The sequence below is a fragment of the Rhipicephalus microplus genome, chromosome 10 (assembly GCF_043290135.1).
Source record: "Rhipicephalus microplus isolate Deutch F79 chromosome 10, USDA_Rmic, whole genome shotgun sequence".
NCBI lineage: Eukaryota > Metazoa > Arthropoda > Arachnida > Ixodida > Ixodidae > Rhipicephalus > Rhipicephalus microplus.
In genome coordinates this window covers 95,369,663-95,393,990 of record NC_134709.1, presented here as the reverse complement: position 1 = coordinate 95,393,990, position 24,328 = coordinate 95,369,663, and the positions used below count along the sequence as shown (strand labels likewise).

The 24,328-nt window shown below is 47.2% G+C and overlaps 1 protein-coding gene across 2 annotated transcripts in view; it reads left to right on the top strand.

Annotated features, from left to right (window-relative positions):
- The window catches only part of LOC119181597 (rho GTPase-activating protein 45-like), a 255,502-nt gene that overhangs the window by 222,578 nt on the left and 8,596 nt on the right, over window positions 1–24,328 (top strand). For both annotated transcript variants that reach the window (XM_075875919.1, XM_075875918.1), the window contains 6 exons: window positions 2,206–2,495; window positions 6,318–6,511; window positions 6,997–7,086; window positions 17,958–18,235; window positions 21,030–21,216; window positions 22,003–22,075. In XM_075875919.1, the coding sequence (XP_075732034.1) occupies window positions 2,206–2,495; window positions 6,318–6,511; window positions 6,997–7,086; window positions 17,958–18,235; window positions 21,030–21,216; window positions 22,003–22,075 (1,112 nt within the window). The remainder of the gene's footprint in view (window positions 1–2,205; window positions 2,496–6,317; window positions 6,512–6,996; window positions 7,087–17,957; window positions 18,236–21,029; window positions 21,217–22,002; window positions 22,076–24,328) is intronic.

The following is a 24,328-nucleotide window of genomic DNA, read 5'->3' as shown; positions in this document are numbered from 1 at the left end:
GTATGCACAAACTGTCAGCGAGTGTTGCCATTTGAAAGGAAGCCTTTTGACTATCTCGTATACGGATTATTTCTGATTGAAATTTGATGCCAGAATTACAACATCATGTCGATACCATTGTCCAAAATGACTGCAATCTGGACGCCAATTGTGTATTATAGTATTTCTTTCACTGTCCTGTTTCAAGAAGTGTAACGACTTGGCATGCACTTTGAAAACAATTATTTAAGGCAGTCATGCATGTGTAGCCCATGAACATAAAAAAAGTGTGGGGTGAAGCCAGCCATAGGAGGGCCATGGGCGGTAAGTTTGCGAACCCTGTTCAAACGCATCGCTGTCTGTCTGAGGAACAACAACAACAACAACAACAACAATGCCGTAGTGTATTTCGTTCTGCTATGGTGCACTCAGCACTGATAATTCTCCGACTTGCCCCCGCGTGCTTATCTCCCTTAAAATTTCCCGATGCACTCGTCTGCAGCTCGTTTCTCTCCTGGCCAGTGCTTGCATACAATGGACTCCACGCCCGCATTTTTAAATGCAAATGCATTTCTTAGACGGGCTATGCCACGCATTTGTCGGGATCCATCGATCACCCTCTCCCTTAGCAACCGGAACCCCCACTATGTCATGCGTCAGCATCAGCAGCTGTCAGCAACATCTGCGGGCACATGCGCTTATCCTTGCCCCTAGCAACCGAAGCCTCAACCTCTTTGACTTGGACGTGACTTGCCACCGCCTCAATGCAGTGCGTTTGAAACGCGTTTGTAGCATTTGTGCTTTCAGCATTTGTGTAGAATTTTTGTTGATAAGATGCTTGCATTATTGCCATCGGGTACAACGACAGGTGCAGTGCTTCACCGGTACTTCTCTCATCGTTCCCTCTCTCTCCTACGTGCGCCCATCTTTCTCGTCTGCTCGTGCCTCACTCTCAACTGTTCCGTGGGTGAACGTCTCTCAAGAACATCCGGAAATGTGTGCTCGATACGCCGCTGCGAAACGGCAACGCCGAGCCGAGAACACTTCATAGTATTTTTTTATCGTGCACGCTAGCTACTAGAGCTGGAAACACATAACACGTTTCTCGCGACAGAAAAACGCCGCTATTGTCTGCACGGTATAAAAAACATTATTCTTCTAATGCTTGGTTCTCACATGCGAAACACCATTATGGAGACTATGCAATGCATTCACATTTCTTGTGATTCCCATAGAGAGAGTGGGGGCGTTTTTTGGTCAGCTGCCAGTTCTCAATAAGATCACATGCTGCGAAATGGTTAGATTGGGACGTTAACGCCAGAAAGTGTTGTGGTGTGGCTCAGCTATTCCCAGTTATGCAAGTGAAAGCTTTAAAACAAAACCTCATGCCTCTAAGCCACCAATAGATGCCCACGTGCTACTCTGCTAGCAGATGCGCGCGCTTCTTGTGTTTTAACTTTGGACGCTGCGGAAAGGCGTTTGGAGAGATAGCCCGATGAGCCGATGAATACGCTCACTTTAGTCTCGGGCACAACTGCAAGGATACAACTAAATCTTGGGTGGAGTGTCACGAGGTATCCGTTCTTTGTTTGATTACAATGATGATGATGATGATGACTTCAGAAGGATGGCGTTCACCCACAAACGGATTCTTTTTTTCTTAAAGGCCATGCGGTGATAAACAGCGAAACTCTCTTGACTAGGCCGGTAAAGTTTTTGCTTTAATGTACCCCAGGTGATCTAACTTTTCAGAGACATCAACTACGGCGTTTCACAAATATTACTATCAAACTTCAAATATCGCCCCGCCGCGGTGGTCTAGTGGCTAAGGTACTCAGCTGCTGACCCGCAGGTCGCGGGTTCGAATCCTGGCTGCGGCGGCTGCATTTCCGATGGAGGCGGAAATGTTGTAGGCCCGTGTGCTCAGATTTGGGTGCACGTTAAAGAACCCCAGGTGGTCGAAATCTCCGGAGCCCTCCACTACGGCGTCTCTCATAATCATATGGTGGTTTTGAGATGTTAAACCCCACATATCAATCAAACTTCAAATATCGAAATGGATGTTATTGAGCATTAGTGAGCAGCTTGTTATTGAGCATTAGTGCTCAATGACAAGCTGGTGCGACGGGTACTGAGTTGCTTGCTTTGTAAGCACACAGAACCACTGCATAGACGAGTATCCCTTAGGAGGTGATAATGGTCATGGGTGATGACGTGCGTGCGCAGGAGCATCCGGGTGGGACCGGCCTCACCCACCATCACCACCATCCAGAAGAGGATGAAGAAGACCTGGGAGAGGACGACAAGGATGAAGGCGATCATCATCACGACGACGAAGAGGAAGAGGCCGTGGTGGCAGCACTGCGATCACTGGTGGCGCAATTGCCGCCTCTGCACGCGCGCACCCTCGCAGCACTGCTGCGTCACTTGGCGCGTGTGGCGGCGCACTCGCACCTCAACCAGATGCCCGCAGGAAACCTCGCCATCGTGTTTGGTCCCACCCTTTTACGAACGAGGCAAGTATTGATGGACACAGGAAGACGCATGCGTAAACTAATATTATAACAGATTCAAGAGGAGAAACATTAAAAACTAGTTTATTATGTGTGAACATGTGCCCTGAAAACTAGGTGCAAAAAAATGAATGAGTCCGCTAGAGCATTTCGAAAACAGAACTGTTCATCAGCGAGCGCGTCTCCTTTTTTTTCGCAGGTCAAACCCACACTGATTCGTGCCCGTGCACGAGAGGCATGACTTGCGCTGCCAGAAGCACGAGCGTGCGTGAGACCGTGGACGTTGATCCTTAATTCATAATGCCGGATCATGTAGTTAGTCTCTGTGGCATTAGCCCCATTCGAAATAAGCATCGTCCTTATGCGTGATGGGGGAAGGCAAACAAGGAAGCTTTTTCATTGTCTCTCATAATAGGGTTTCATACGGATAATGTGGACAATTTCCGCACTGTTGTGCCTTTGCTATACCTTCAGAGTCAAGGAATGCTTCGTTTCGTACACTGACCATTACGCTGCATCGGGGTGGCACGGTAACATCACAATCTACACACGTAATGCAGTGTACTCAGGCTCCTTTGTGTCTATGGCCAGTTTCATTAAAATTGAGACACTGAAATTCTGCAGGTTGATTATACCTCCGTTCGCTAGCAAAAAATCCATTCCCACTATTACATCCCTAGATTACTCTCAAAGTATGACAAAATCTTCAACGTAAGTAGCACTGTAAATTCCAATTTTCGCGGTACATCTTCCCAGAGCTGTGATGAGATGACCGCCAGCCATGCGTACGTATTTAGGCTTCACTCCAAGGCGTCAAAACTTTCTTTAAATCCTTTGCGGCAGCATAACTGAAAACCGAATAATCAGCACCTGTGTCAACTAAAACGTTGAATTCACACCCGTCTACGGTTAAGCGCAAGTCTAAAGAAATTTTGCCTTTACTTGACTTAGTCTTCGTATTCCGCTTATTATTGCTGCACTAGGCCCTTGACGGAGGATCTTCAGTTGGTCGGACATCAACGACCTTGCCTCCCCAGGTCGCTGGCTTCAGTTTCCCTGACGGGGACTGCCTGAACGATGGTGTGTTAAGGTTGATGATGGAGAAGGTGAACTTCATCCCCGAGGGCTTGGTGATCTATAGCGAGCAGGCACTGGTGATCTAGGCTGATGCGGGAAACCAGCAGTCGAAAACGAACGATTGCACAAGTAATCTTTTTGCATCAAGTGATGCAGCTTTTTCTCTTCGGTCATGTTCGGGTTGGCGCGTCTTAAAAGGCGGGACATGTCTTCAATATACAGCCGTCAACACCTTTAACACGAACGCTTTGTCGCGTGTCCTGCAGCAGTTTGATTGACATGTTGACATCACGTATGTTTGGGTTTTGTTGCTGAGGTGCTAACCATAGATGCTGACATACTATCCAAGCCTACCGAGGTATTACCTTGGCAAAAGTTCCCAGCATTTCGCGGCTTGCATCAATCAAACTAGCCCAATCAAAAAAGGTGCTGACAGCTGTACGTGCAAACACTCTCGTTGGTGCACTAGTTCCGGGACTGTAGAGCAATATCTGCCTTCTCCCGGCGATCGGTGCTGGCATACATAGCTACTATTTGTCGTCGAAACTCTTCTGATGTCGAAACGACCGCTTCGTGGTTTTCATACCACATCCTCGCTGCATCCTCCAATGCAAATTACACGCAACGCACTTCCCTGCCTCGTCCCAGCCGTTGGTTTTCGCAACCCACTTGAAGTGTTCTAACCAATCCTCTACATCTTCAAACGCGTCACTGTGGAAGGGCTCACGCATACACGGTAGAGACAGGATAAGTTCCAATGCTGTCACCTGGCAAGCCATTGTTTTGTTGTTATCTGTGGACGCTGCCTGTGTTACTGGAGCACTGGGGAGAGATCCAAATTCAGGCGGCTCTCCTCAAAGCCGGTGGCTTGAACACTGGTGTACTGGAGTCAGTTTGCTAGGTTCCAATCGGCAAGGATCGGAGCTCTGCTCTCTTGCACCAAGGGGGCTTTCAATCATACCCAGCACCTCCACCAGATATAACAGATTCAAGAGGAGAAACACCAAAAACTAGCTTATTATGGGCGAACTTGTGCCATAAAATCTCGGTGCAAGAAAATGAATGAGTCCACTAGAGCATTTAAAAAACAGAACTGCTCGTCAGCGAGCACGTCTTCTTCTTTTTTGCAGGTCAAACGCACACTGACTCGTGCCCGTGCACGAGAGGCATGAGTTGCGCTGCCAGAAGCACGAGTGCGCGCAAGACCGTGGATGCTGATCCTTAATTCACAATGCCGGATCATGTAGTTAGTCTCTGCAGCAATATGTCATTATCGAGTGTAGCGCCATCCAGTCATAAGAAAAGGACTATTCATGATGGCTTGAATAGTTCAACTCTGTTTTTTTGTACTTTTGTAGCTCGTAGTAAAGAAAAGAAAAAAATGGCGATATTTCTTTGAAGCCTACAAGCGAGTGTGGTTCAGCACCACACTGAAGGGAGTAACCAGCAACTGTAAGAATATGGTTACTTGGCGTAAAACAAAGCAGTTGGAGAGATGTTGAAAGGGGAAGCGCTAATTCTTCCCTTACTAATTCCTAACATTACTATTGTTGTCGCTCTCCTGCTTTGTTGGTAGTTGGTACAAAGCAATCTTATTTTTTATTGCAACAACGATAATATGGACATTCAAGGGAGAGTTAGAGACTTAGGGACTCAAGACCTTGGGTTTAAGACTTGGAGACCCTAGACAATGGGTCCCCAAGGTAGGTAGGGTAGCGTGCTCTTGCGTTCAGAGGATCAGCAGAAGGAGAACTGTTTCAAACGCAAGATGCGTTAGGTCAAACACATGCGGTGCTATACACGGTGAAAGTAAAGTTATCTGACACACCGACCATACTGTGTCGTGGCCCGCGCTGTGTCTGCACCATCTCGCTGGTAATCCAAGACGCCTGGAGACCCACGCTAGCTTTCGATATATGGGTCTAGGATCTATGTGAGTGCTAGCGTCCAAGAGTTGCTCATGATCTGCGCATGCGTTCTGGGGGCTCGAAATTTTCTCTTGTCGCCGAGTTCATTGAGGCACTGATTTTTAAGCTCTCCTTTGCCATCGACGCCATCGTCATGTTCTCTATAAAGTCCAAATCAATAGCGTCACTCCTCGCGTCCTCTGTTCTGTGTGCAAGTGAAACTGCACGAGCAATGCTGACAAATGTGGCTAAAATGAGATGGAATGAGCCGGGCGTGTACGTGTCGCACGAAAGACGCTTGGAAGCTGTAGCCAAAGAGGATCTGCATGCAACTATTGTCTGACCCGCCTGGCATGATCGCCCTTGATCGCAAGCATCATCGTTTCGCTGTAATAGATCAACAGAGGGCTCATATACCTTTGTTGTGTTTTCTTCACCAACTGTGCTGCTTGTTTTCAAGAAATCTGGCTCTTGAGTGCAGATGTATTATGGAGTTATGCCTGACAAAGAAAAATGAAATGTGTCACAAAGTTTCAAGTTTCACTACACCACGTCAGTTGATGCGGAAACTTTGGTGTGGTGGCGCCACTTGCATTTTCTGTTTGCCCGTTTTCTTCATGGGCAAGTAAGTGCTCATGTGGCAAAATTGCCCATCTGTAGCTCTACAAGGGCAGTTAACAAAGTATGAGCGAAAGCACTTTTCTCCTTAAGCATTACTCAAAGAATCTCATTTTAAGATTTCTTGAGTAATACTTATGATGATGAGATACTGATGATGAGTAAATGATGATGGTGATGAGGTGGCTGGTTAATCTAATCTTCTCTGCACTGCTCTTCGCAGTGAGGGCAGCGCCTCGCTGAGTTCTTTAGTGGACACGGTGCACCAGACACGCGTCATCGAGCTACTCATCATGTACGTGGACCGCATATTTCCGGACGAGACTCGGCGCCACGAACAGGAGCCGCAAGTAGCCGAGGAACACTACACCCTACTCGAGGCTGTCACGCTCAGGCGGTGCTCGTCGGCTGGTGACGGTGAGTCGTTAAACGACTGACCACACGCACCCGATGCAGCGCGTCAGCGTGTGGCTTTTTGTCGTGGCACCAAATGCTGTATCATATATATAGAGAGAGAAGGTGCGTGACTACGGGAAGCTGCGCACCCACTCTTTTCATAAAGAAAAGGGTGTAGCTCCGCATCAAAAAGACATGCATCGACGCGCTGCGGCGGGTACTTGTGGTCGGGCCTTTACGTGTCAAACCTCTCGGAGACATTTTCGCTCAGACCTCATGAAGACATACCGTTTGGCTCTTTTAACACAAGGCAGAAATTATGTGTATGCTTGCATATGTAATTATCAACTTGTGTGGCACATACGATTTCACTAAAACCATACGATGTGGTCTGATGTGTGGGGCACAAGGCTAGTGTTATATTGAGGCTGGCCAAGTGTTACGCTGCGAGCAATGGCACCCTCACTGACATCTGTTGCTGATGTGTTCTGCACATACATATGCAGTTGAGTGTACGCTGCCGGATGAAGCGACGACGCAGAGCCAGGACAGTGACGATGCCGCCGAACCTGTTGTACTCGCCAGCCAGTTAACAGGTGAGTGCTGATGCACTGAAATTTGCATCGACATGTAAAGGTCTTTCAGAAGGTGTATTGCGGTCTTTAATATTAAGGGGAAAACTGTATTCAACACACATCTTGGAAACCTTGTGAAGGGAAAATTTCGTGAGGCAGTTAATTGAAACACATAAACCTAGAAGCGATGCATAGGAATACATTTATGATCATTCCATGCAGAGGGAACGGTTGCAGAAAGCAAGGATATGTATCAGTGCTCATCCCCCCACCCTAAAGCACTAGCGTCCCCAACTACTGACTCAATTTATTGCATTCATATTTTTATTGTCTTACGATTCCTACTAAAATGTTCCGTATGTCATTCCAATAATTATGTATGTTTCCTTATTAATCTCACAGAAAACATATGGCTTCTCTAAGCTAATATATAGAAGTATTGGAATGGCATACGAAATATTTTGATAAGGATTATGAAACTCACCGACATAATGTTCAAGTTTTGACTGCTACAATCAAATCGTGTGCCTTTCTCTATAAAGCTTAGGCAAAATTTCTACCATCTATTGGCCGTGGTGGCATACCGCCATGTTAAAAGCTCGAGTGCAGCGCAGTCCGCACAGTCCGCGTTTGTTTACGTACATTCAAACCCCGATAAAACGAACTCGGATATAACAAAATATTGCTTATAACGAAGTAAATGAAAAAGAGTCTTGCAATATATACAGTGCTAGAAATAACTTGTATAACGAATTTTTGAGTATAACAAACTTATTTTCTTGTAAGATACAACTTGGTTATAAAAAGTTTTCAGTGTATAGTATACGTAAGGCATGTCGATGTGAGGCGTGTATTGGCTGATATTGCAATGCCAACGTATTGCTGCATCCCTTGTTGCACACATAAAGGAACTCAGAATGCTGAACAAAGAAAGATAAGCCGTAAACTTTGCCCCTTGTTATTTTTTCAAGCTGATGTCATTTTCAGCAATTTCTTCGGCTACTGCTCCTGAAACACGTGTTTGCACTCTCCTTTCTAAGCAAGTAAGACATGCAATAGCATTTGTACTCGTGTTCCCTGATATTGCTGCATGCCACAGCAAAACAGTTTTAGGGGGGAAGCTATTTACACAGTGGGTCATATGTCCCATGTTGTCGTAGTAGCCAGTTGCATTGCATTGCATGTCAATAAAAACGGTGTCACAGCATATCGTAGGAGTGAATGATAAGTCGGGCAAAGTGTCCGTCAGTCCGTCCATGCTTCTGTGCGCCCTTTCGTCTGTCTGCTTGTTTGTTTCATGTTGTTTTGTTTTCTCTTCTAGAAAGGGACAAGCTGCCGTTTAGTGAAATGACTTGGGCATGACTGCGAACGTTTTTTAAGGATTTGAAGTGTTCTGCACACTCAACCAAATGCAGGCACATAGAATTAGCTGCAGTAAAGCTTGTTGCGCGAACATGACTTGCACAAAGCTACGAGTCACCTTTACTTATTAAATGGCTGCTAGTGAAAATGTTGCAAGAACTGTCTTGCTTTGGCCTGTAGCAGTTTGAGAAAACCCAAGTACAAATGCTATCGCAGGTCTTACTTGCTTAGAAAGGGGAATGCAAACACGTGTTTCGGGAGCAGGAGCCAGAGCACATGCTGGAAAGGTCATCAGCTTGAAAAATAACAAGGGGTAAGGTTTATGGCTTATCTTTCTTCATTTGAGTTTCTCTTTGTGTGCAGCAAGAGACACAGCAATACGTCGGTACTCGCGCTTCACATCGATACGCCTTACTCACACATATTCGTAAACACACGCAGACTGTGCATACTGCACCGCGCCTCTAACATGGAGACATGCGCATGAAGGCCGACGTATGGCAGCAATTTAGATAAGAGCAACAAGGAGCCTTAAGCGAAAAGTGAGAGAGGTGGAGAGGATTTATTGGACGACAGAGATGAAAAAAAAAAAGCTGGCTCTCAGTAACTACCCAAAGGGCCCGAACGAAATAAGATGGGAGAGGAAGGAAAATGGGAAGAAAAGAACGGCAGGGAGGTTAACCAGTCTATAGGCAGCCGGTGTGCTACCCTGCACATGGAAGATAGAGAGGAGAGAGGGAAGAGAGATAAACACAGCACATTAAGCAGCACACGCGCGCACACTCAGTCATAGTCCAGTCTTGTCCTTCATGGTGTGTGACATTGCTGTTACAGCCGCTTATTCAAGTCCGTGTCACATAGGAATTTCAACAGTGCTTTTGTCGCCTTCTGTTGCAATGTCTTCTCTTGGACACTTGAGAGAATAGTGTCCACAGACATTTGGTTGTTATCGATGCACGCAAGAACGGACACCAGTGACTGTCTCTGGATGTCATACAATGTACAGTCACACAGAATGTGGTGTAGCGTTTCTTCGCAACGACAAGCATCACAGAGGGCATTGTCAGTCATTCCTATGATAAATGAATAAAATTTTGTAAATGCCACCCCTAGCCATAAGTGATGAAGAGGGGTGGCTTCTCTTCGGTCGAGCCCAGTGGGCATGCGGAGAGCCATCAAAGAGGACAGGTGGTGTTGACGATTCGTCTGGGTGGTCTGGTTGCTTGGTGGGCACCACAGTGAAAGCGCGATTTCCCGTGCAAGCCATCGAAGATTACTGGCACCGTCGGTCCGCGAAAGTGGTATGGCTTCTTCTCGTGTTCCTTCAAGAGCTGCCCGCGCAGCAGTATCGGCATGTTCGTTCCCTATGACGCCGCAGTGACTTGGCAGCCACTGAAACGTCACATGATGCCCTTTCTTGTGTAAAGTGTGGAGACGGCATCGAATTTCGAAAACAAGCTGTTCGCACTGCCCGTGACGCAGTGCTGAGAGCACAGATTCTAGGGCAGCCCTTGAGTTGCTGAAAATCGACCATTGTTGCGGTGGTTCCCGATTGACCACACAAAGTGCAGCGCGCAAAGCAGCTGGTTCCGCTGCTGTAGACGCTGTGGAGTGGTCAGTCCTAAAGATGATAGTAACACCTCTTGCTGGAACAACTACTGCACCGGACGAACACTGGCGGTTCGTGGAGCCATCGATATATATATATGTACACTGTCTGAATATTCCTTGTGCAGAAGAAGCAGAGACAGTTGTTTCAGCATGGGTGACAAAAGCTCAGATTTTCTCCGGATCCCTGATACACTAAGATGCACTGTGGTTCGAATAAGACACCAAGGGGTTATCAATGGTTTATATGCAGAAGTGAAGCCTGAGGGAAGTTTGTCGTTGTACTTCACAATCATTTTAGCGAACAATGCTTGGTGCCTCTCTGAAGGCAACAGTGCAAGGTGATGACAGAGAGCATGCACAAAGTGTCTGATGTGCGTTCTCAGGACTTCTACAGCAATGTGAGTTTGTATTGGATAGTCACCAGCAATTACAATTGTTGCCTCTGTTGATGTACACCTGGGCAGACCAAGGCACACTCTCAGTGCTTGGGCTTGTACTACCTGTAGAACACGAACATTGTTCTTGCAGGTATTGCTCAGCACGGGCAAGCTGTATCTCGGGAAACCGAGAAACAGGGCTCTGTAGAGTTCCATCATTGCGTCTACTGACATCCCCCACGTCTTTCCTGCCAGGAACTTGAACAATTGGGAAACAGCAGTCAGGCGCTTCTTGATATAGGCCACATGCGAACTCCAACAGAGGTCCCTATCAATAATGATGCCCAGTAACCGGTGAATTCTGGCGTGAGAAATGGGTCGCCCGCTCATTGAGATGACATAAGGGGTCATTGCTTTGCGAGTGAAGGCCACCAGCGTGCATTTTTCTGGTGATATGCTGAGACCTTGTTTTAACAAGTAGTTGTCAATCATAGTTGCTGCTCTTTGAAGCCGGGCAAGTATCTGAGGACGTGTGAGTGCCGAAGTCTAGACACAGATGTCGTCTGCGTATATTGAGATTTTAATGGTACTTGGCAAGTTTCAGCAAGGCAGATAAGTGCAAGATTGAATAGCGGCGGGCTAAGAACTCCGCCTTGAGGAATACCCCTGGAAGTATAGCGTCGCGTAGTTGGGCCGTTTTCTGTTAACACAAAGAATTACCGTGCAACCAGGTAACTCGAAATCCACCGAAAGACTCGACCACCAAGGCCAACTACCGCAAGAGCACCCAAAATGGCCTCATGTAGTGCATTATCATACGCGCCTTTTACATCTAGAGACAAAGCTGTAGATAGTCGCTTACAGGATATTTCGTGCTGAATGTGCAAAACTAGATCAACGACATTGTCAATGGAAGAGCAGTCACATCGGAAACCAGGCATGGAATTCAGATAAATCTTGTAGTATTCAAGATACCACTCCAGGCAGCCATGTATCATCCTTTTCATTATCTTTCCTACGCAACTGGCCAGTGCTGTTGGGCGGTATGAGGTGAGTTAGAGTGAGGATTTGCCTAGCTTTAAGATGGGTACCAAGCGGCTTTCTTTCCAGTCGTCAGGAACATTGCCATCCTGCCATGAGATGTTGCAAAGGCTCAGCAGTTCTCTCCTTGCATTTTCCCCAAGGTTGCACAAGGCTTGGTACGAAATACCATCTAGACCAGGAGAATGAATGCCTGCAGAGAGCTAGTGCCACCTCGAGCTCCTCCATTGTAAAAGGAAGGTCCATGTGGTAGTCACGGGAATGAGGGACGTCACCTCTCACTGGAGAATCTGGACGAACAGCTTGGTTGGCGATCTGCACACAGAAATCTTCTGCGACATCGATGTCTTGCCGCCCTTGAAAGAGCACAAAGCTTTGAATGGAAAACGCTGTTCCGTAGGGTGATTCAGACCTTGCACTGTTTTCCAAATGTGTGAGAGTGGCTTGCGAGGGTCTAGTGACTGGCAAAAGGTTGTCTATCGTTCTGACGCTAATCTATCTTTGCGAAACTGAATCTTCTTTCGTGTCCTCCTGGCTTCCCTAAGATCGTGAATTGATTTCGTGCGCCGATGCCGACGCTCCGCCCGGCGTCGAAGTGCTCGGAGTTGCTCCAACTCTATTTGAAAGTCGTCTTGTGCGGAAGATATCGACGCCATGTGAGTGATGTTTTGCACTGTGCTCTTAATTGTTTGCTCTAACCCAGATCGTAGGCTATTGCTGCAAGCATCTTCCATGTCAGATTTGAAGTTGGTCCATTAAAGTGCTCGAATGTTCGTCCGTGGACCACAACTAGATAAGCCTTTGATGTTAAGGTAAATTGGAATGTGATAACTTTCTCATGTCTCAACATCTGGAAACCACTTGACGTATCTCGCGAGGGAGTTGGAGACAAAAGCAAAGTTAAGACAGCTGCTGTATGTCACCCCTTGAAGAAAAGTGGGACTACAGTAAAAGCTCGTTAAGTCGACACCCATTAATTCGGAAATTCGGATAATTCGGACGGCTCTATTGGTCCCGGCCAAAGTGCATGTTAATCTATGGGACCAAACCTTCATTATTTCGTCAGAATTCAGCTCCGCACCGCTTAATTCGGACAAATGCTGACGGCTGCTGCTACACAAAAGTGTGATAAAGCAGCGCTGGCACCACTGGAGGGAAACCGAAACCTGAGTGGCATCGCCATCATCATCAACTAGTGGGGGCGATCGCAGCGTCACCGAACGTCGGCGTCTTCTTTCTTCTCCACTCAGCGCCTCCGACGCCATTTTCCCTTGTGTTGTCGTGTCGGAACCATCTCTTCTTGCGGAGTTCTCTTTTTCTTCCATTGTGACCGTATTTGCATGCCACCACCATCGTGTGCTACACTGATGGCAACGCCGAAAAAGTGGCAGAACTACGACGCGAAGAACTTGGCGACTAAAGTGGAAATTTTGGAAGCACTGAAGAACGGCGAATCGTGACAGCAGGTTATGACCAAGTACAACGTGAAGCGGAGCACGTTGGGAACGTACGTGAAAAATGAACAACAGATTCGACAGGCCTTCGAAAGCAAGAAGTTTCATGCCTCTAGAAAGTGGTTGCGAACCGCAGCTCATCCCCAGCTCGAAGAAGCTTTGCTCCGGTGGATTACTGACTGTCGCAACGCGCATCTGCCTTTGAGCAGACCTCTCATCATGGCGCAAGGGGAGAAGTACGCTGCAATGATGAACATTGAATCGTTCGAAGCGTCAGAAGGGTGGTTTGCGAGGTTTCGAGAGAGACACGAACTTGTCTTCAGGAGTGTGTGCGGCGAAAAGGCCAGTGTTGACGAAAGCGTGACCACCGAGTGGAGAAATGTGAAGCTGCTGGAGCACATCACCGCATATGAGCCACGTGACGTGTTCAATGCAGATGAAACTGCTCTATTTTGCAGAGCTCTGCCCGACAAGACGGTGACTTTCAAAGGGGATGCGTGCATTGGTGGCAAGAGGTGCAAGCAAAGGATAACTGTGCTTCTTGCCGCCAATATGACTGGCACGGAGCGCTTGCCACTACTTGTCGTCGAGAAGGCGCTTAAGCCACGTTGTTTTAAGAACGTCAAAAGCCTTCCTGTCGAGTACACAGCGAACAGGAAGGCATGGATGACATCGGACATTTTTCGCGGCTGGCTGCAGCAGTTGGACCGGCACTTCACGTCGAAAGACCGCAAGATAATTGTGGTTGTTGACAACTGCAGTGCCCATAACTGTACAGTCGAACTGAAGAGCATCAAAGTAGTTTTTTTGCCACCCAACACTACGTCTGCTCTTCAGCCGATGGACCAGGGTATCATTCACTACGTGAAGTCGAAGTACCACAAGCACCTGCTAGAGCGAATGATCCTATGCTCAGAAGCTGGAAAGTTGTATCAAGTGGACTTACTCGGCGCAGTGCACATCATCGCCCACATGTGGAAAAACACTCCGCCGCAAGTCATCACCAACTGTTTTCGGCACAGCGGTTTTGTGAGGCCCGAGCATGCAGCAGTAGCTGACGATGGCATCGAGGAGGTGTCAGCCGAGTCCACCGACGATGACTGCCCGACTTTCGATGCTGTCCTTCCCACAGATGTAACCTTTCAGGACTACATCGCGATTGATCATGGTGTCGCCACGAGTGGTCTCCTGACCGATCAAGAGATTATTAATGATGTCACGGGCGCCCATGAAGACCACGATTCCGACGAAGAATCATGCGAGGAGATACAGCCGCGACCTCATCACACCTCAAGGGAAGTGTCGGAGGCGCTGTTAATATTAGAGGACGCTTGCCTGAACACTCCCGACAACTTGCGTGCTGTTGGCCATTCAAAACAGTTAAGAAAAATTGTGATGTCAGCCGGAATCTGCGCGAAAATGCAGACGACAATTACAAATACTTCAACAAATAAAGGTATGCTTCTGCAGCTTGATTTTAAATGTTGTTTTCCCTGTTCATTCGTTAGTTCGGCATTCGGTTAATTCGGACAGTTTTTACGGTCCCGTGAAATCCGAATTAACAAGCTTTTACTGTACCGCCTTTCAGGAGAGAAAGGCCACAGTTGTAGGTGATGTTTGCTAACCTTCATTTTCTTGCATTTGTCCACGTACTTCCCCATGCATGATGATGCACATTGAAATCACCTATGATGATTCATGGTGCGTGATGCACTTTCAAAATATCTGCTAATTTTCGAGAAACGAGTATATTCAAAGGCGATATAAAGATGCCTGTGAGAGTAAACATGAGTTTGTTCTTTTTCACAGTCATGCCGACATACTGATTGTCATCATAAGGCGCAACTGTTTGCACAACATATGTCAGTTCGCAACGAACAAAGACGGTGATTTTGCTGCACACATTGTTTGTTGAAGACATGACAGCTTGTACCCCAAAAGTCTTAGTGGTTTTGGCAAATTGGGTTCACAAATGACGATGAGTGGAAGCACATTGGTGCAGTCAACTGCCGATTTTTCGGACCCTCTAGGGAGCAAAAAACCGCCCAAAAATTCGAGCAGTCCTAAAAAATGAATGCAAGCAAAAAAAACGCATTATTTTACTGATAGTTTTCAATGCAAGCAAAAAAAACGCACCATTTTGCTAATATTTCTGAATGCAAGCAAAAAACACACCATTTCATTGATATTTCTCGGATCAAGAGGGTTAAGGTCGAAGTACCAGACTTCCGTAACTCTGCCAAAGCATCAGTGGGGTGGCTCTGAAAAGAGCCGTTAAAAAAAATGAATGCAGCCGACCGCGAGTGCCGTCAGGGCAGCCGGTGTTAGAGCTGCAGTGGCTTGAAAAACTTGTTGATCCTTGTTTGAATGACGTTCCGCTTTCATGTGATCACATTCGCCTCAATCTGAGCGAGGGTCATGTCATCACTGTACACCAAGACAGTGTCATCAATGTTCGCATGAATTCGGCGGTTGTAGGTGGCGTAGGCGTTGGTTCCTCTTTTTCGACATCGGAGTCGTCTGAATCCGTCATAACCTGACTGACTATTTCGTCATCGGTTAGCTCTGCGCAGAAGTCGAGCTCGTTGTCAGCATCGATGAACCGCTCAAAAGTTATTTCCGTGGGCATGGAAGCACCAGCAGAGCGGAGGTCGTTGATATCGTCCATGAGAGGGCACAAGTCAGTGACGCTGTCGCTTTCTTCAGGCAAGTCTGCTGCCTCTGTGTCGAGTACGAAGCCCACATGGCGATAGTAGTTGCGAAGGGTGTCTTGCGTTACTGCCTTTCATGCGTCCACAAGCATTCCAACAGCAGACCGAAGGTCAACGCTGTAGCCTTTCCCGTTTTCCGAGCACAGCACCATGCGGTTGAGTATACGTGAACGGTACAAAAGTTTCAGAATACGGATAACGCCTTGGTCCATCGGTTGGAGGATTGCAGTCGTGTTGGGCGGTATGAATTCCAGCTGGATAGCCTTCAAGATATTGATGGGACGATGAGCAGCGCAGTTGTCAACGAAGAGCAGAACATGCCTGTTCTGTTGTTTGAACTTCCTGTCCATCCTGCGGAAGTAACTCTCGAACAACTGCTGCGTTACTCATGCCTTTTTGTTGGCTTCGTATAACACTGGCAGCGTTGCCCCTTTAAAACACCTTGGGCTCTTGGACTTCCCGATTACTAACAAAGTAAGTTTCTCGCTGCCAGACATGTTGCTGCCGACAAAAACCGTCAGCTGTTCTTTGCTATGCTTGCCACCATGGCATCAGTCACCAGCAAAAGTGAGTGTTCTTTTTGGCAGCAGCTTGTAAAACAAGCCAGTTTTGTCGCAGTTGAAAATGTTGTCAGCAGAGAACTGCTCCAAAAAAGACTGGAGTTTTCCGCTGCGGTACTGCGCAATAACTGCACTGTCGACGGCGCCGCTTTCGCCACACATCTTCTTGAACTTGAGGTCATTCCGATGCTTAAAGTTTCTCAGCCATCCATCACTGAATTTAAAATCCTTGATGTCCATTTGAAGTGCGAGAGTTTCCGCTTTTTGTTTCAAGATGCAGCCAGAGACTGGCAACCGCTTGGCAATCATTGAATTAAGCCACACGACGAGAGCGTCCTCAAGCTTTAGATGAACACCTTGGCTGGCATTCATCTTTTGAACACCAGATGGTTTTTAGGCCACTTCCAAAATCTTGTCTTTGTTCCTCAGGAAATCGGAAACTGTTTGTTTGGAAATGCCGAACTCCTTGCTCACGTCAGCCTGCTATCGGCCACTCTTCACTAACTTAATAATGGCGGCTGTCTTCTCCGTAGTTAACCAACGGTACTGTTTTCTGCACTTTGATGCCATTGGCGAGGACGACAAAGGCGGAGTGGGGGCCATCGCAGGCAAGTGAAATCCTCACGATGTGAACAAAGGAGTTTGCTGACGAGCGTCGAAGCATCTAGGCTTAGCGTTGCAGAGCACACGATCGCATAACCATGCACTAGGCTAGCCAAACACCATGTGGGCTGCGTAAACAAAACGGCGCGACGGCAGGCGACGGTGCCTCAGGTATTCCGGAGGTGGCGCTGGTGAGCATTCAAGATAGCCAGCGGGGCCAGACCGAATCGATGTGTGACACTTAGTTCTAGTTCGAAGTGGTGAAACGCTTCGCGAAAGCGCTGCGCGGGAAGCCAGAGTGGCACGCAAGAGCACAAGCGCTAAAGCGAAAGGAACTTTATTGGCGCCAAAACATTTCCTGTTGGATAGTCTCGATTGTCAGCGAAGCACCCTTGCACGATAAACACGGCCAGTGTTAGGAATCTCGGAGGCTGTGTGTGTTTATCCGCTAACGATCGAGTCCAAGCAACAGATGTTGCCACAGTAAACCGGCGCGCTCATTTATGTGATCGTAATCGTGTGTGACGCATTTGTGGTGGTTTCCACAGGAGGTCAGTGGTGGTTTCCAACCTTCCGTCGTGTCAGAAAGTCCAGAAAATTGGACTCTGGTGGGTTCGAGCGTCCGAAATTTCAGACTTCCTTATACATTGATTCTATGGGGCTTGTGGCGGTGCCGCGAAGATGTCCGAATTATCGGGCATGTCCGAAAATTCGGGTGTCCGAAAAATCAGCAGCTGACTGTATACACAAACTGGCAAAAATCTTAAAGGCGTGATTTTAGTCTTCTGGCATTCCATTAGATTACTGATGCAGCCTTGACTTTTTCACAAAATGATGAGGTGTGTGTAGCCATCTTCCTAGTTGAGAGATTCAAGCACTGGGCTTATGAAGTCCAATACTCTAAGTGCGCTTCGACTTAGAGGATCATATATAATATAATGCCCATATATATATATAATGCCCACGACTGGTTTGATCAGCGAAACATGGGGCAGGCTTTTGCACATTCGTGGGCACACTTGTGGAGCTCACTCGGAATTGCTCATGAAATATATTTTGTGCCTATATGGCTCACTCGTACTCAGGCTCACTGCTCGATCTCACTCTGAGTTATTCAAAGTGAGTCGACTCATCAGTGAGTTCGCTGATTTGTGGTTACATGTGTGTGCGCAGGTGGCGCAGCACATCACTGGTGCAGTGGCGGTGGTTCTGAAGACGCCGAGTCCGAGGCCAGCGACGAAGGTGGCCTACATCAACCGCCTCTGGCCAACAGCGGCAGCAGCAGCAGCGGAGGCCTGGACAGACCTGGTGCGCCTTCAAGTGCGTCAGAGGATGCCGCCGAGCCGGTGGCGCCTGTGCCTCCTCCACGCAGATCCGCAGCCCGGAGGGTCGAGGCGAGAAGCTGCACGCGCGACACCTGGAGTACAACCACATCGTCTTCTTCACAACAGGTGTGCTCGCCATTGAAAAGTGGAGCGATATGCCAAGTGTCGGCCCTTCGCCAGACACCCTAACACCTTTCTATGCTCTTGTTATCCTTTAGTCAGTGAGAAAATACAATTTGCAGGACGCTGGAGTTTCTCCTTGAAGAGTTTACGTTTATTGCAGTGTACGAGAAACATGAATGAGAGGTCACTACTTCAGTAGCCCGGCAAACGTGTCATGTATGTCCACGACTTGCTCTATAAACTTACGACCTGCTCATGCCACCGCTCCCCATGTCGCCAGGTTTGCTTTTGCTTGTTTAATTTTTTTAGTTCTCAAAAGTGCTGCAGCTCGCCATGGCGGCACAACTAGCCCTCATCGCTGCACCCACCAAAGCGCTTTTCTGCACGGTGCGTGCGTGCGTTGGCTCGTTTTTGTGCCATGTAAAGGTTAGCGTTCATCCGGATATTTGAAGACTCGAGGGCGTTAGGGTACGACGGGTACAGCCTCATTCACATAATGGTGTACTGCTGCGTTCCATTCTGCAAGTCGAGCAGCCGACTGTCAACTGGGGTATCGTTTCACATATTTCCCGTCACTTAAATTCGGCAGCGCCAATGCTAAAAGCTCGTGGGATATTAACAGAGACAGTTCAAAGTGATTTCGCCAGTTAGAACGCATGGTAGAGACTGATACTCGCGTTTCTAGAAAACATTGTTGCCTTTACAGGAATGGAGCGCGACAAAAGCTGTTGTTACTTAATGTGCTGTAGTTTGCTGCTCCAGAGATAAAAGCTTGGTGACATCGCCGGTGAGACGCACACGGAAACGCCAGCAGCACTCGAACAGTGCTGCAACGAACTGCTGCAGGTGCAAGAAATCACTGTAACCACATTGGGGGTAATCCACCGGTTTTATCGCGCACTTCTATCGATCGTTAGACATTCGTCAGACGATAGCACAACTACTCCCTTCTATTGTTATCCGTGAACAGTATCATTGAAGGACAATATGCAGGCATGAAAACTTACACGGGTCATCGCATGCGTTTTTAGTACCGTATGCGTCTTTATTGCGTTGCAGAAACACACTGATTTCAGGTTGCAACTTGTTACAAGATCGCTGTTTTGCCCACGGACGAATTATTTCAGCACCTTCTAGACAGCTGTTAGGTGGGGCGCACTGCGCGAAACAAACTGGTGGTGTGTCGCATATTGCTCGCGTTCGCCTGTGCTTAGACCAGGACACAAAGCGCTCACACAGATTGAGTTCCTGTAATGAACATCCCAGAGCCAACCACTATGGTGCTTCTCACAGCTACAATGTTGCTTCAATTCGTTAAATCTGTGGGTTGCTCGATCAGCGTGTTATAAATAAGATAAAAATTGCAGAAATGCGCATGCACGAGTGCACCACTACGGCAGCACGCCGTCTGCTATGAGGGTAAGTCGTGGCGGCACCTCGCGGCGGCACCTCCCGGTAACTCCGGTCCCTACACGCCAATTTTTGGGCCTTCATAAGGGTGGCGCCGATGAGCAGGTCATAAGTTTATAGAGCAGGTCGTGTGTATGTCATGGCATGACATGCTGAAATTCTATCGTGATGCAATGGTGGTGGTTTCACTACCTTGTGATACATATATATATATTCTTACGAGTGTATGAATGTGGTGATTAAGCGCTGCGATTTCTGCAACCGTTGCTCGGAGCAGGGCTCAGCATCTGTACTATAAGAATGTGTAAAAAGGAGAGAAAGAGGACCAGAGGTTTTATGGGTCATAGAATCTCGATGCAGAAAAAAATCTTCAACTTCTTCGCTTGAGTTGGCAAGTGTGTGGGTGACTGGATGAGATAGTGAATGAGTGAGCGAGTGGGTGATCGAGTGTGTGTGAGTGAGTGAGTTAGTGAGCAAACCAGTGATAACTTATGGCCAGAAAATCGCATTTGGCACAGTGACTCATCAGAAACTTTATACTAGTGAAGGAGAATGAGTGGAAGAGTGGTAGACGTCGTAAGCTACAGGCGCTGCGACTACTGTACCCATAAAGAATGAACTCAGCCTTCCTTATGCGGCTTTGCCTACTGTTCGTCTATAGAAAGCCACAGCCTCTGTGTCATGTTTGGGACAACCTATAACACTACAGTTGGACAGTACCGAGCATTTCTACAGCTAACTGTCCTATAGGCATAAGCATGCACAGTGTTCCTCTTCAGGGGGGGGGGGGGGGTGAAAGTTCGTCGCAGCGCCCTCTCTATTAAGTGGATGTATGAGGCAGACTTCGCACCACCACCACCACCCCTTTAGGCAACTATTAAAGAGATGCCCCCCTTACTCGCCCACGCCTATGCCCATAGAGGTATTCACACTGGGAAGAAGCGTGGATTTCACAGGGACCACATCGCAGATTAGCGAGTGGGTGCGACCTTTTCAAGCCTACTCGCTAACCACTAAAGTCGTTGTCATGTGATCTGCAATCAGCACCTGCTCCGCGCATTTCTCCCCCATATGAATATCCATTATGTAACGAAGGATTTATTCATGGTTAAAAATGGTGCCAGATCACGAGACACAAACGAGGAATATACAAGGATGAAGTACACACAAGGGGAGTTTCGAACCATGAACCAACACCAACTTCCCCAACTATCACTATTACTGAAAGATTCCTTGCATCCTGGCTGTATTGTGAATGTGATGCTGTTCCGCAACTTCTGAAAAGTGATACGTATTACAACTTCTTTGCTGTTCTCTTGGGTATGCTTTTGTAAAGGCAGGGCTATTATTTCTCTTATCACAACCGTTCGTCCTTCACCTGTCACAGAGTGCCCAGTCGAAGGCATGCAATATGGCCGAACTAAGGCGGCAGTTCTTTGAGGCGCCGTGGGGCGGCGCCAGCCTGGAGGAGCTCACGGCAGCGGGGACGGGGCCCTCGCGGTTAGCGCGCCACCTGTTGGGGACGCCCGCTCGCACTTCAAGTGAACCACAGCTGCCGGCGAACGACGGGAGTTGTAAGCTGACTTAAGATTTAGTCATCGTTGCTCAAAAAGGGAGGCTACAAAGCTAGTGTCGGGTGGTTCTCTTATCAAAAGAATGTGGAGGCTGTATTGCTCCCGGCACAATTGCTAGAGAAGGCGAAGTATAACCAGTGTGAATATATTGTAGTATAACATCACAAATTTAAGATGAAGTGTGTCTATGTCGTATATACCTGTTTCAAGCCTTAAGCCATTTTGGAGCTGTTTAGTTGTTGAGTGTCAGCTTGCCAAGTGCTAGCTCTCATGAATGCATGGATATTGTAAACCTGTAAGAAAGTGCTGTTTACAGTGAGTGCTGGATATAGTGAACATAGATTTAGATGTAATGAACTTCAGACGTACTACCGTGAAAGTGCTTGAATGAGGCGGTGAAATAGAAACTAGCTGAACAGAGAATGCTTAATTGAGCAAACCTCATGTTTTTTTGAAAAATAAAGACAGATTTAGTGCTGACAGTTATGAGAAGCATTGTAGCCGTCGACTAAACTGAGGTGAAAAGCAGTTTGGTCGTCTGTTATAAGTGCAGAAAGCAGAAGTCTTTCAGTTATATGGGCAACCGTATGGGCAACCAGCGCTGACTAGGTGGCATGAATAGTATAGTTCTTTATGTGGAGATGGCCTGTTAAATCCCGGTCTCCTACTTCAGCTAATAAAAGTTTATTCAATCCAATCCTACTTCACCTTCGCACATTGACTAAAATGAGCACAGCACGAGGGAACGCCTTGCCTGATTATGCTCAAATGGCTGGCATTTCGCAGGCAGAGCTGGGCTTTCCTTGAGTGGATCGTCTCGGCAAACCACATCCCCGCATGTCACCGAAGCTCGTCGCAGGTGAGCGTCCTCAGAGTACGCTGTGCTCTTCAATGTCAAAGCCTTGTATGTCTCATGAGTCGACAAATCCGGCGTTGACAACTCGAATGTCACCGAAATAAAGTAACATTCATCATCATCATCATCAGCCTGACTACGTCCACTGCAGGACAAAGGCCTCTCCCATGTTCTGCCAGTTAACCCGGTCCTGTGCTTGCTGCTGCCAATTTATATTTCAGCTATGATATCCTTAACCCCCGTTTGTTCCCTAATCCACTCTGCTCTCTTCTTGTCTCTTAAGGTTACACCTACCATTTTTCTTTCTATTGCTCGCTGCGACAACCACGACCTTAATACTATAAGAACTAGCAGTAACCCAGATTACACCCCACCAGTAATGATAGAAGAAGTCAGAAAAGCTTTGGAGAGCATGCAAAGAGGCAAAGCTGCTGGTGAGGATCAGGTAACATCAGATATGCTAAAAGATGGAGGACAGATTGGGTTAGAAAAACTAGCCACCCTGTTTACGAGGTGTCTCCTGACGGGAAGAGTACCAGAGTCTTGGAAGAACGCTAACATCATCTTAATACATAAGAAAGGAGATGACAAGGACTTGAAGAATTACAGGCCGATCAGCTTGCTCTCTGTAGTATACAAGCTATTTACAAACGTAATTGCTAACAGAGTAAAGAAAACATTAGAACTCAATCAACCAAAGGAACAAGCAGGATCTCGAACAGGCTACTCAACAATTGACCACATTCATACTATCAATCAGGTAATAGAGAAATGCTCAGAGTATAACCAACCACTATACATAGCCTTTATAGATTACGAGAAGGCGTTGGATTCAGTAGAAATATCAGCCGTCATGCAAACACTGCGGAATCAGGGCGTAGATGAAGTATATATAAACATTCTGGAAGAAATCTACAGGGGATCAACTGCTACCATAGTGCTTCATAAAGAAAGCAACAGAATACCAATCAAGAAGGGTGTAAGGCAGGGGGACACAATTTCCCCAATGCTATTTACCGCGTGCTTACAGGAGGTTTTCAGAAGCCTAGAATGGGAACAGTTAGGGATAAGAGTCAATGGAGAATACCTTAGTAACCTGCGCTTCGCCGATGACATTGCATTGCTGAGTAACTCAGGGGACGAATTGCAACTCATGATTACGGAGTTAGACAAGGAGAGCAGAAAGGTGGGTCTTAAAATAATCTGCAGAAAACGAAAGTAATGTACAACAACCTCGGCAAGGAGCAGCGCTTCGAGATAGGTAATAGTGCACTTGAAGTTGTAAAAGACTATGTCTACTTAGGGCAGGTAATAACCGCAGAGCCGAACCACGAGATTGAAGTAACTAGAAGAATAAGAATGGGGTGGAGCACATTCGGCAAGCACTGTCAAATTATGAAAGGTAGATTGCCACTATCCCTCAAGAGGAAGGTATATAACAGCTGTATCTTACCGGTACTTAGCTACGGAGCAGAAACCTGGAGACTTACAAAGAGGGTTCAGCTTAAATTGAGGACGACGCAGCGAGCAATGGAAAGTAACATTACTTCATGAATAACGCCATATAGCAACGTCATAGGGACGTAACCCTCACTTCCTGCCATTATCGATGACGTCATCATACTACATTGTCACTTGGTCTAAGGGGCAGATCGTGGATGTAGATCAACACCATCCGAAGTATGAAAAGCTTCACAGTGAGTGACAAACAATTTAATCGACTAAGAACCTCAGTGTAATTTCAAGAATGTGTCACGAAAGCCTAACTTATCACCTATGCTCTTTTGAGCGTTGCACATAGGCACTGCGCCTTTTCGCAATGTCGGCCATTCATTTTCGCTCTCAGATAATATGTACACTAAATACGAATCATCGCTGTCGCCGTGATGTTCTGAATAAAAACGGGAGTATGATGAAATCACCCTCTGCCTGCTGTGTGCGAGGGTGCACAGAGAAGCATGTTGACTAGGGACGTGCAGTCTTCCCGCGCACCGCATGTTGTAAATCGCGTGATGAGGCGCCTGCTAGTGTATGGCTGTACCTTTTGCCTTAAGAAATGAATTGGACACACCAAAATATGACTGCAAAGGGTTGGCTTATAGAAGCTTGTCGGAAAGGCTAGCATGGGGTACAACTGTAAGAGGCGGCAGCATTCACAACTCGAAGGCAAATGTGCACAAGTCTTTACCAGTGGGTGCGTACGCTAGACTCATTTCAGTAGCCGAATGGCCGGTGATCCTTCCAATAGAGAACACG